Here is a 13846-nt window from a genome sequence, read left to right on the forward strand (position 1 = left end):
AAAATCTAATTGGTCTCCCTGGGCATAATCTTCCTTCCCCTCCAATTTATCCCCCAAATCATAACCAAAAAAATCTTACTAAAATACAAATTGAAATATATCAGTCTTCTAACTAACTCCTCTCCCCAAATCCCTAATCACCATATTAAAATCTGCAACTGGTCATCAAAGCACTGGAAATAAAATTCCAACAGATTTCAAAGCTGTCTGTGATCTTCCTCCACTCTAAGCTCCCATATTCTAGTCATGCTAAATGACTTAAAGAGCGCCTCAGAATGTATCCCATGTTCACTCATTTGTCAAAGGTCATCTTTGCTAAATAGCCTTCTTGGAATAGCTCCTTCTTCATGAAGATTGAACATGAATGTCCTCTATCTTCTATGACGCCTACCTAATCATGGCACTTTGATGATTATAGGTGACTAAACGTCAACTTATCAGTTTACTACAAGATTCTGAAGGCAAAAACGTCTCATTTCTGTATTTCTACTGCCTGACACTAGGGGGACTGAATAAATATTCATACGCTTTGTCTTGGAAGGTACTTCAGAATTAATTCTGGTTCTTTCCCCATCCTTCCACTGAATGTCTGTTATGCTCTGTAATCAACGTACTGAGTGAAAGTCCAGCCTCTTGAACGCCTCCTGTGATGGGGAAATCACTTATTAAACACCGACACCAACAAGGCCTCATGCTGGACATTATACACAGAACTCCACTAGAAGGAGCCCACAGCTGAGTCTGTTCCCTGACACCTGACAAGAATATCAAGCCCCTGCTGTGGCTGCAGCTGGAAGCTGCTGACTTCCAGGTTGTCACAGGTCTCAGAAACACTTGGCAGAAGGAACACTGGTGAGATGACTGCTAGAATTGGGCACGGGAAGAACAGTCCTATACTCAACAGAGAGGAGACACACTGGCCTAAGGTTAACTGGCACCTCGAGGGGGCACATTCAACCAAATGGGAAAGGAAAGTCTGCTAAGACTCAATTCCTGACCAGATGCAATTTTTCAATGTTACGTGTAAATATTTAATCTTTTAGTCTGGGTACAGTGGCTCACACCTGTAATCCCAACACTCTGGGAGGCTGAAGTGGGTGGATCACCTGAGCTCAGGAATTTGAGATCAGCCTGGTCAACATGGAGAAACTCTGTCTCTACCAAAAATACAAAAATCAGCTAGGCATGGTAGCCTGTGCCTGTAGCCCCAGCTACTAGGGAGGCTGAGGCAGGAGAATCACTTGAACCCGGGAGGTGGAGGTTACAGTGAACTGAGATCGCACCACCGTACTCCAGCCTGGGCGGCAAAGCAAGACTATGTCTCAAAAAAAAAAAATCTTTTTTAATCATTTAGAAAATCACTCTTTAAAAACAATAAAGTTGGAACATTTTCAAATAGTTAACACTGATGGTATTTCCCCAGAACTCTTCAGTGTCATATTGTCAGAAAGAAAAAGCCTAATGGCATCATTTGCCCTAATGCCAGGAGACTCTAAGAGAAAGGAGAAAAAAATTATTTAAATAAATTATTTTATTGAGGGAGATAAGTTACTCAGATATTAACTGGCTGTAGGCAAAGGGAAGAAACATGGTGAAGTCAGGTTTGCTGGTAAAGGGGAGACGGTACTAAACGCCCTGCCCAACAAACACTCAGAATCCAGGGTTTTCATATTTCTCCACAGTTCAATCTCTCACAGGTCACCTTCCATTCAAAGGATTATGGAGACCAAATAAGATAGGATTCCTTCAGGTATCAACCCAGAGTCTTTAGGTCTTCTCTCAGCCAAGGCATCCAGTGAAAATGCAATTTATTTTTCGGATTCCTCTGGAGTATTAAAAAGTTTCTTTCGCATTGCAATGCCATCCTCCCTGCTCTTGATCCTGTTTTGTATGTACTGAAAAATAAAAGGAAGAAGGGGGGAGAAAAGAGACAGCAGATTATGTCACTATTTATAGCAGTATATTATTTAGAAATATTTGCAAAATATAAATGTTCTTTGAGGTTAACAGGGGTTAAATTTTTTAAAACTGTTCTGACAAAATTCTTCTTTTATTGAACTAAATCTGAGATTGGAAATAGTGACCTTAGAGAATATCTCATATCCAGCACAACTTAATTCAATACAGGACGGCATCTACATCCTAATAGGTGCACAATTGTTTGCTCAATTTCCTCCCAAAATATGAATTCAATAAGTACTGAAGACGGGCAAATTCTATCCGTGTTCTCCAGGGGCTCACAGTCTAACAAGTCCTCCAACTTCTGCTGAGTACCTCTAGTGGAGGGGCTCACCTCCTTGAAAGGTAGCCTAACTGCTGGTCAATTCTACTCATTCCAGAGTTTTTCATTTTAAACCAAAAGTGCTTCCCTGTAAACTCCATGAGAGGTAGCTTGTCTAACTGTTGGACAATTCTACTCGTTCCAAAGTTTTTCATTTTAAACCAAAAGTGCTTCCCTGTAAACTACCACCTTTTATTTCTTCTTGTCTGCTGTAATGTTCAAATATTTGATTACAGATAACCCACTTACTACCTTTTGGGCTGAACATTGCTGGTTGCTACAACTGCTGCACAGAACATAGCCTCTGTCTTTTAATATCGAACCTATAAAATGACTTTTATTGACTTTTTATAAAGCACTTTAATATCAATGCCCCTTACCAAAAAAAAAAGAAAAAAAAAAAATCACAACCAAAATCGAATACAGTGCTCCAGTCACAATGACAGACTTGGACTATAGTGGGCCTAGATCTTATGACCAACTCACAGTATATTTCTTTAGACATTTTCAAAAGAGTAACTGGCTCTTAGCAACCTATCCTACTGACTCATATAGAAACACATAGCTCAGCTTCCCAAGGTTTCTTCATCACGAACAGTTAACAAACCTGATACTCCTCAAATCCTATGTTTCGTAATCAGCTACATATAAATGCAGTTTTCACCTCAAGAGGTTTTTGGCCTAGTATTCTGATCTGGCCGGCAGGTTATAAATAACAGCAGACATGAAGCCTGGCACTTAGATTTTCTTAAATAGTTAACCTACGTTTAAAGCAGAGAAACTTAAAAGTGTTTTTATATGTATATATGTACAAGCTTATAATATATATACCAAACCAACACACTTTAAAGGTGAATGACTGTGTTTTCCCCTGGGCAGAAGGGGAAAAGGGTAAAAGTAAATTCCAATAGAAAAAACTGAAAACATGTGAACAGTTACACATCAAAATCTTCTAGGAGCCACAGATCTGGAGAGCAAGGCCACAGAAATTAAAGATTAGTGATACCGAGCTCATCACGGACGAACCCCGCCATCCGAGATAGTGTAATGTGGGGATTCATGACTTTGAGTTACTTCACTCTTCTGGGCCAGTAACTTCAAATATAAGCAGGTGGGCTAGACAATCTTTAAGAAGTTTTCTAGATCAAAAGTTTTGACTGAAGGATTCTAACATATCTTCTGGAATGGTAGTTTTCAAACTTTTTATTCTTTCCTCGTCAAAAGGCTACCTCAGGCCAGGTGTGGTGGCTCACGCCTATAATCCCAACACTTTGGGAGGCCAAAATGGGCAGATGGCCTGAGGTCAGGGGTTCATGACCAGCCTGGCCAACATGATCAAACCCTGTCTCTACTAAAAATATAAAAATTAGCCGGGCGTGGTGGCACGCACCTGTAATCCCAGCTACCCAGGAGGCTGAGGCAGGAAAATCACTTGAACCCAGGAGGAGGAGGTTGCAGTGAGCCGAGATCACACCATTGCACTCTAGCCTGGGCAACAAGACCGAGACTTCGTCTCAAAAAAAAAAAGGCTACTTCAAATTACACATGAAGCACGAGGTCCCTTCAAAGCCATTCATTTTATCTATCATGCATTCAATCCACTCACAAAATTGTTTGGGAAAACATCAAAAAACACTATTCTAAAACAAGGAGGGATACCTGCTGAGAAAAAGCTTTCACATCTACCTTTAATCACATCTACTGGATTGCCCCCAGCAATCAGGTTGAGGAGGGTCTTAAGTGAAAGTCTTCAGAATACTTTGTAGCAGGCCAATAAATAACTTACACAGCAAAGTAAAATACAGTGTACATTAAAATATGTTAAGACATCTCCAAAGGAAGTCAAGATCGTCCCTGAACAAAAGGGGGGGAAAGAATGAATATGAAGTTACTCACAAAACTCCATGAAACAATAGACAGAACAAAAGGCCAATTAACCCCAAACCAAACAATTAAGATGGACAAAAGAGGATGCCACAAAAGTATTATTAGTGTTTTTGTTGTTGTTGTTGTTGTTGTTGTTTTCCAAGAAGAAGAAAAGGCCAGGTGCAGCGGCTCACACCTGTAATCCAAAACTTTGGGAGGCCAAGGTGGAAGAACTGCTTGAGCCCAGGAGTCTGAGACCATCCTGAGCAACACAGCAAAACTCCATCTCCCTAAAAAAAAAAAGAAAAAAAAAAAAAAAGAATAAAAGCAGTGACATAGCAGAGTCCCAACAAGAAATGGTCATATACTTTTTCTACTTAAAAGCTTCATGGAGGCCAGGCGCAGTGGCTCACGCCTGTAATCCCAGCACTTTGGGAAGCTGAGGTGGGCACATCACAAGCTCAGGAGATCGAGACCATTCTAGCTAACACGGTAAAACCCCGTCTCTACTAAAAATACAAAAAATTAGCCGGGCGTGGTGGTGGGCACCTGTAGTCCCAGCTATTCGGGAGGCTGAGGCAGGAGAATGGCGTGAACCTGGGAGGCAGAGCTTGCAGTGGGCCAAGATCCTGTCACTGCACTCCAGCCTGGGCGACAGAGCAAGATTCTGTCTCAAAAAAAAAAACAACAAAAAAATGCTTCATGGAATGAAGTAATCAGATGACACATGAAGCAAAGAGTAGCAGGAAAGCATCTGAAGCAAGCATTAAGAGTAGAGAAGAAATACATGAGTGTAGACTCAGAAATTAGTGATGGGCAAGCAGACAGAAAAACATCTACAAATTAGAGAATAAAATAACATACAACTACACAGAGGACTTAGAAAAGAAATCAAGGAGAAAACATAAAACATATAGGAAAACAAACTCAGACAAAGTAAGAAAAATATCTCCAACAGTCTACTAAAAAGTCACTAACAGATCTCAGGCCAGCTGAGAAGACAGTTTCATATGAAGATCTAATTGACAAAGCAGTGGCAAAATTTCTTAACCACGGGGGAAAACATCTAAAAACACAAAAAAAGCTACGTTATACAGCTGGAAGAATGTAAAAAACAAATAGCCACACCGAATAAAATAATATGAGCTACATTTTTCCATAAGCTATCTATCTATCTACCTATTTATTTATTTAGAGACAGTCTCATTCTGTCACCCAGGCTAGCTAGAATGCATTCATTTATTTATCTGTCTATCTATCTAGAGACAGAGTCTCACTCTGTCACCCAGGCTAGAATGCAGTAACTTGATCTGGGCTCACCGCAACCTCCGCCTCCCGAGCTCAAGTTATTCTCCTGCCTCAGCCTCAGCCTCAGCCTCCTGAGTAACTGGGACTACAGGTGCCCACCACCATGCCTGGTTAATTTTTTTGTATTTTTAGTAGAGTCGGGTTTCACCATGTTTCCTAGGCTGGTCTCGAACTCCTGACCTCAGGTGATCTGCCTGTCTTGGCCCCCTAGAATGCTGGGATTATAGGCATGGGCCACCACTCCTGGGCAATACTATTTTTTAGAGATAGGGTCTCACTCTGTCACCCAGGCTGAAGCACAGTGGTGACCTAGATAGCTCACTGCAGCCATGAACTCCTGGGCTCAGGTGATCCTCCTGCCTCAGCCTTCCAAGTAGCTAGGACCACAGGTATGTGTAACCACACTTGGCTAAATTTTAAGAGATTTCTTACAGACAGGGTCTCACTACGTTGCCCAAGTTAGCCTCAAACTTTTCACCTCAAGGAATCCTCCTGCCTCAGCCTCTCGAATAGCTGGGATTACAGATGCCAGCTCATAAGCTTACTATTAAAACAGAAACATTGCCCTAGGTGTAGTTTTCATGTAAACTGGTTTTTTCATATAAAGGACAAATATTTATAATAAATCATTTAAAAACACTAAAAAGGCTGGGTATGGTGACTCATGCCTATTGTCCCAGCACTTTGGGAGGCCAAGGTAGGAGGACTGCTTGAGGTTAGGAGTTTGAGACCAGCCTGGGCAACACAGCAAGACTCTCATCTCTACAAAAAAATGTGTAAAACCTTAACCAGGCACGGTGATACGCACCTGTAGTCCTAGCTACTCAGGAGGTTGAGGTGGGAGGATCACGTGAGCTTGAGGCTTCAGTGAGCTATGATCACCCTACAGGGTGGCATGTACCTGTGGTCCTAGCTACTCCGAAAGCTGAGGTGGGAGGATCACTTGAGTTTGAGGCTTCCGTGAGTTATGATCACCCTACTGCACTCCAGCTTAGGCGACAGAGAGAGATCCGGTCTCAAAAGAAAAAAAGAAACAAACTATCACTCTTCAGTCAGAACTCCAAACAGTTCTTCAAACAGTAAAGGTGAGTGTCACACTGAAAAGGGAATCCAGGAAGGGAAAATCAGCCTGAGCAGAAAACAAAATCAAAAGAAAGATGCTGGACAACTTCAAATATTATACTTAAACTTTTCAATCTGAGGCAAAAAAAAAAAAAAAAAAAGTTCAAAAATGACAAAAATGATATCTGAGATGCAAAATTTTAGCCATCGTATATTTTAAAAAGTTCTGGACACAAAAAATCTGATGTACAAAACAAATTGAATCAAATTTCTTTTCAAAGGTTTAAAATGCACTCTGCTTATCTGGCAGCGCCTGGAAAAAGACAATGAACTGTGTACGGTGGCTATTTGCCCAAGTCCAAGTCGTGCCCTAAGTTCAGGAGATGAGTGTTCCCAAACAAGTCAAATCAGATCCCTATGGCTTACACAAAGCATAACTACAAAGAAATTCAAAATGTTAAAGCTGAAAAGAGCCTAATTCTAGCCTCCTCAATTTATATACAGAAATTGAGGCCCAGAGAGTTTTAATTACCTGCCTATCAGCTAATAGGTGACTGATATAAGTCTTTCTGCCGGCCAGAGATACAACTTCCTAAACCATTAAATTCATTCAAATGACCTACAGTAATCATTACAAGGAAGCTGTTTTCCTCATTTGTGCTCATGGCCAAAAAGCTATGTTCTAAAACTGTCCCCAGAAAAGCTTTCATTTCTTCCCTTAAACAGACGAAGGTCACATACATGTAAAGTCAATTTTCTCCATTACACAAAAATTTGGGAAAAATTCAATAATGGCAGTAACATACAATATTCAAATATGTTCTATCGTTCAACTATATCCATCCTTTGACACTTTTCTTACCTCATTTCTCAGGCATTTTCTCACGTCCCGATCAAAATCGTTACAATAACCAAAAAATTTCAGAATGTTGTGCTAAAAGGAAGAAAAGGAGTAAAATATTTCATCCCATAATATGCCAAGGTTTAGGGCACATACAATTTAAATACTCCTACAGAAATTAGTTTATAGTGTCACTTTGTTAATAAACAAGTAATAGTTAAATCACAAGTATGAAGCACAGTTGGCCCTTGAACAACATGGATTTGAACTGCGTGAGTCCACTTACACGTGGATTTTTTTCAATAAATATATTGAAAACATTCTTGAACATTTGTAACAATTTAAAAAAACTCGCAGATGAACCACCATAGCCTAGAAATACCAAAAAAAGAAATAACAAAAAGTACAGCATAAATGCGTAAAACATGTAAATACCGGCGGGGCACGGTGGCTCATGACTGTAATCCCAGCACGTTGGGAGGCCAAGACAGGTGGGTAGATCACGAGATCAGGCGTCAAGATCAGCCTGGCCAAGATGGTGAAACCCTGTCTCTACTAAAAGTACACAAAAAATTAGCTGGGCGTGTTGGTGGGCGCCTGTGATCCCAGCTATTCGGGGAAGCTGAGGCAGAGAACTGCTTAAACCCGGGAGGCGGAGGATGCAGTGAGCCGAGATTGCGCCACTGCACTCCACCCTGAGCGACAGAGTGAAACTCCGTCTTAGGAAAAAAAAAAAAACAAAACGTAAATACTATTTTGTCATTTACTACCATAAAACATATATAAATTTTAAAACGTTAAAATTTATCAAAACTAACACACACACAGAACATATATAGCGCCATTCAAAGTTGAGAGAAATGTAAGCAAATGTAAAGATGTATCAAATCACAACTACATAAAATTAACTGCAATATATATACTGTACTACCGTAATAATTTTGAAGTCACCTCCTATTGCTATTACAGTGGGCTCAAGCAATACAATTATGCACTTAAAACACCCTGTGATACCAATAACATACACAGGAAGCAAGTCATGTTTACTGCAATAACCATAAACCTTGAATAACACCGTGGGACCCATATGAAGCGCCACTAGTAATGCTGGAAGTGCTCCTAAGAAGCAGAGAAAAGTAATGACATTACAGGAAAAAGCTGAACTACTTGAAATGTACTGTAGATTGAGGTCTGCAGCTGGGGTTGCCTACCATTTCAGACTGACATACATCATCTTGTAAACAGATGATGTAAACTTACATATTAATAAATACAATACCATACTATAAATGTATTTTCTCTTCCTTATGATTTTCTTTTCTCTAACTTACTTTATTGTATGAACACAATAAATTATACATATAACATACAAAACATGTGTTAATCAACTATTTATGCTGTCAGTAAGGCTTCCAGACAACAGGAAACTCTCGGTCAAGTTTTTGGGTAGTCAAAAAGTTATATGTGAACTTTCAACTGCATGGTGGTTAGTGCCCCGAACTTCCAAGCTGTTCAAGGATCAACTGTACACAAATGAACAAATTATCCTGGTTTTTCTTACAAAGAAGGAATAAACATTCTGCAAGTAGAAACAAAGATTTAAAGACTTTTTCTTGATGAAAGGGAAGCCTACTTACTAACTCACCAAAAACCTCACAAAGACAGTGTAAATGTTTTATCATAACCTAACACCCTTTTCTTAAGGGAAATGTTAAAATCAGCACAATCCATTCTCTATTACAGGGAGTGGTGTCAAGCTGCAGTGTGGCCACACTGCCATGGGCAGAGTAACTTCACTACTGAACACTGTCCTGTAAGAGTTATCTTATTATTAAATGCTTAGTGCCAGAGCCCTTTTCTCATTAGCCCCCATTCAAAATGTCACCAAAATACATCAAATACATAACACAGCCATAAACGGTGGCTCACACCTATAATCTCAGCACTTTGGGAGGCCAAGGCAGGCAGATCACCTCAGGTCGGGAGTTTGAGACCAGCCTGACCAACATGGAGAAACCCCATCTCTACTAAAAATACAAAATTAGCCAGGCATGGTGGCACATGCCTGTAATCCCAACTACTCCGGAGCTGAGGCAGGAGAATTGCTTGAAACTGGGAGGTGGAGGTTGTGGTGAGCAGAGATCGTGCCATTGCATTCCAGCCTGGGCAACAAGAGTGAAACTCCGTATTGGGGAAAAAAAAAAAAAAATACATAACACTATCATTAGATGCCCTACAAAGGTCATATAGACAAGCCACTAATTTACAATACAAGGAAATCTGCCTGAAGTTCAGTTTGATTTAAAAAATAAAATCTCCTAGCTGTTTCTAGTCCTGTGAGTATCATCGTGGCAGAAAGTATGAGTGCTCTCTGAAGCAGGTTAAGCTGAAGCCTGAAGTTAAGAACCTGAATTTCAGTAGGAACATAATTAGTGTGTTTGCACTTCACGATTTTCAAGGGTGGGTCAGATAGCACGGTGATCTGTTTTATAATGACAGGTCATATATGCTGAACTTGGTAGTTGTAATAATAAGCACATCTTTTCCTTTTCGTTCTAATTAAGACTTTCATGGAAACCAGATAACACATAATTAATAAGCTATGCCTCATGCTATTTCTTTTTTTCCTGCTTCACCACCATTTTAAATGTACGTTTCAAGTCCACACTGAATAAGTGGTCAGTTTTTCCAAGAAGCATTTAAGATAGACTAAAGTCTCCTGTTTGTTACCTAATGACCTTTCCAGAATAAATTTTTTCATTTAAAAAACTTTCTGTACTTAATTTTTATTTTACTTTTTTCTTTCCTCTATCATTCCCAAAGAATAAGTATTTCCTGTGTATTTTTCCTATACTACTTCCTTGACAATAAACATGACAATGCATTTTCACCCCTTCTAGTCAAGCACAGTTTTCTAATGTAAGACAATATTTCATAGTTGACATTTATTCATATCATTCCATACATGTACATCTTAATTCAAAAATCCATGGCAAAAACTAATTTATATGCTTCCTTTTACCTAAGGTAAAATGAGAATTATACTCTTGTGATGTTAACATGAAAAATATCAGACCCAAATGCCTCAGAGAAATTGGTAGAAGAAATTCCCGCAGGCTACAAGTTTCTCAAACTTATATAGAGTAAGTCTCTAGTGCCTGGTGTCAATTTCTTGAGAACCAAACCAACCGAGCAATTGATTGAATAAGTGAATCAATAGATATCTGCAAACCTTTTACATAAAGAACAATGTCCCAGGCACCAGGGATGCAGATGTGAGCAAGGTGGATCTGGGCCCTACTCTCACAGTACATAGTCAGAGGGAAAAAGACAAATAAGAAGTGATTGCCATAAAGCAGTGGTTCTCAAAGTGTAGTCCAGAGACACCCAGGGGTTCCTGAGACCTTTGCAGGGAATGTACAAGGTCAAAACTACCTTCTCAATAACACAAAAACATTTGTTGTCTTCATTTTCATCCTCTCACAAGGGTATAGTGGAGTTTTCCCGAGGCTACATGAAGTCTAACATTACAACAGATTGAATGTAGAGGCAGACATGAGAATTCAGGTATATTTTATTAATTCAGACATTTAAAAAATGAAAAGCGATGGCATTCTTTTTGCTTTGTTCTGGTTTGAAAAATAAGATTTTTGTGAAAAATAACTATGCTAATATGTCATCTGACCATGTAAAATTATAATTTATCATTGTAACTTTAAAATATTTTTTTTAATTTCTCAGTTTTCATTTCTAATCCAATAAATAATGTACGTATCACCCACATAAACAATAGCTCCCAAGAGTCCTCAATAATGTTAAAAAAGTGTAAAGGAATCCTGAGACCAAAAAGTGTGAGAACTGCCACGAAGCAGAAAGGCATTGTGTATGATGCTACTCAAACAGAGTGACTGCACCAGGAGAATCTAGGCCAGGAAAGGGAAAAGGAAATGACCAACTAAGCTGAAGAAAACCTGATGGATGATAAAACCTGGTTTAGAAAACAGTAAGTGGAGCCAGAAGGAATGCACTAAGTTCAGCAAAGGAAAAAGCAAGTACAAAAATCAAGGCTTGGAAGACAGAAATACCATTCTCCCATGTACCTGCAAAAAAAAAAAAACTACCACAGCAATGAGAGGGAAGGAGCTGTGGGAGAGTGGTGAAGACTAACAGCTACTTAAGGATGAGTTTCATTAAGAACTTGAAACACAAGGCAAGACATTTATAATGCATTCTATAGTCAAAAGGATCTATTTAAAAGGTGACAATGAGCCAGGCACAGTGGCTCATGCCTGTAATCCCAGCACTTTGGGCGGATCACCTGAGGTTAGGAGTTTGAGGCCAGCTTAGGCCAACATGGTGAAACCCCGTCTCTACTAAAAATACAAAAATTAGCTGGGCGTAATGGCGGGCACCTGTAATCCCAGCTACTTGGGAGGCTGAGGCAGGAGAATCGCTTGAACCTGGAAGACAGAGGTTGTACGTGAGCCGAGATCGCGCCACTACACTCCAGCCTGGGTGACAGAGTGAAACCCTGCATCGAAAATAAAATAAATAAATAAAATGCAGATTCCTAACAGCTGCAGTGAGCTGAGATCCCACCACTGTACTCCAGCCTGGGCGACAGAGTAAGACTCCACCGCGGGGAAAAAAAAAAAAAAAAGGTAACAATGATTAAACTTATTTTTGAAACATCACTCTACATCCAGGGTGGAAAACTGATTTAGACAAAAAAGAAAACAAAACCACCAGAAGACCAGATAGAAGTCCTTTACAGGTGGCCCCAATAAAAGTGTTGGCACAGACTATGGCAGTGGCCCTGGCAAAGAAGAACAATGGTTCAAGAGAGATTCGGCAGAGAACAGCACCTGGTAAAGACTCACAGGAAGAGGTGAGGCAGATGGAGGAATTAAAGATGACACTGGCTTTCAGCTAAGAATGACAGTAGAGGTTTTAAAAAGAGATAAGATAAATTTGTATCTGGACATGTTGAGTTTACTGGTGGAACACTTAAGTCCACTGTCTAGCTGAGATAAACAGACCTGGAACTCAGAGGAAATCTGAGCCAGAGATACAGATTTGAGAGTTACTGAAACCAGGAAAATGAATGATTTTTTGCAGGAAGGTGTGGCCTGGAGTAGCCTGAAGAGTGGCCAAAGAAACTTAAGGAAAACCAGGGAAGAGAAAGTTATGGTAGAAGCCTGTGGAAGAGTGTTTTGAGAGGGAATCAAATGCTGTTGGGAGAAGAATGAGTAACTACTGAAAACATTCACCAAATTTGGCAGCAGGGCAGTCATTAGTGATCTTGGTAGTTCTGTGACCCTAGTGAGGGTAGAACCCAAACTGAAAGAAGAAAGCAGTATTCTTTCAAGAGTCAGCTCTGAAACAGACGCTACCACAAGATACCAGAAGGCTGGGATTATGGGAAGGAATCTTATGTATTTTCTCATGATGGAAAAAACGTGGGCATTTCAAAATGCTAAGAAGAAGAAGAGAAAAAGGCAAAATACAAAAATTTTAAAATGGTGAAAAAATCCAGTTCTTAATGAGTTTATCTCTGGATGGTTGAACAAAAGGTTAATTTTTGTTTGCTTTACACTTTCTTACCTCTTTTATACTATCTAAAATGATATGTATTATTGACATATTACTTTTATAAATCAGAAAAAATACATAAGGAATTCCAAGTAGCTTTGAGGAAATCAGCTGTTCTAAATTCTGTATTTTACCTTCAGATGGAAATAATATCTAAGTCTTGCTGACAAATGTAGGCAAAATAGGCCAGTAGATCAGAAGTCACCCACAGACACCTGAGAGCTGTGGAAATAACATTTGTCTGCAAAGATCACAGCAGAACTAAAAAAGCATGGAAAGAATGATAAAAGCACAGCAAGGTAGGCTATTTGGAGATAAAACACTCAGGCACTTCAAGCAGACTGGAGAGCACTGCAGCATTCCAGCACAGACAGGGACATTCAGAAAGACGGACTAATCAACAAAAAAAGACTAAAACAGAATTACACAAACTCAGGACTAAAAGACATCTTAGGTAATATAATTCACTCAATTTATTAATTAAATAACTGGGATCAGGGCAGGCACAGTGGCTCATGCCTGTAATCCCAGCACTTTGGGAGGCCAAAGTAGGAGGACAACTTGAGGCCAGGAGTTTGAGACCAGCCTGGGCAACACAGGAGAGCCTGTCTCTAAGAGGGAAAAAAAAAAAAAATTGAATTATTCAAGCATAATGGCACACACCTATAGTCCCATCTACTCAGGAGGATGAGGCAGAAGGATCACTTGAGCCCAGGAGTTCAACGCTGCTGTGAATTTTGATAGTGCCACTGCACTCCAGCCTGGGTGACAGAGCGAGACATCCTCCCCATAAACTTTTTTGAGACGGAGTCTTGCTTTGTCGCCCATCCTCCCCATAAACTTTTAATTAACTTTTTTCCCCCCAGATCTGGACCTGCAGAATTATAGTTGTTTTA

At 39.8% G+C, this 13846-nt stretch overlaps 1 protein-coding gene across 3 annotated transcripts in view; it reads right to left on the minus strand.

Annotated features, from left to right (window-relative positions):
• Nucleotides 1-1513: 1513 nt before the first annotated feature.
• CMC2 (C-X9-C motif containing 2) overlaps nucleotides 1514-13846 on the minus strand; it is a 32652-nt gene continuing 20319 nt past the window's right edge. For all 3 annotated transcript variants that reach the window (XM_007994171.3, XM_007994173.3, XM_073015595.1), the window contains 2 exons: nucleotides 7380-7451; nucleotides 1514-1895 (listed from right to left, as the gene is read on the minus strand). In XM_007994171.3, the coding sequence (XP_007992362.1) occupies nucleotides 1809-1895; nucleotides 7380-7451 (159 nt within the window). In that variant the 3' untranslated portion in view covers nucleotides 1514-1808. The remainder of the gene's footprint in view (nucleotides 1896-7379; nucleotides 7452-13846) is intronic.

Source organism: Chlorocebus sabaeus, chromosome 5 (genome assembly GCF_047675955.1).
Source record: "Chlorocebus sabaeus isolate Y175 chromosome 5, mChlSab1.0.hap1, whole genome shotgun sequence".
NCBI lineage: Eukaryota > Metazoa > Chordata > Mammalia > Primates > Cercopithecidae > Chlorocebus > Chlorocebus sabaeus.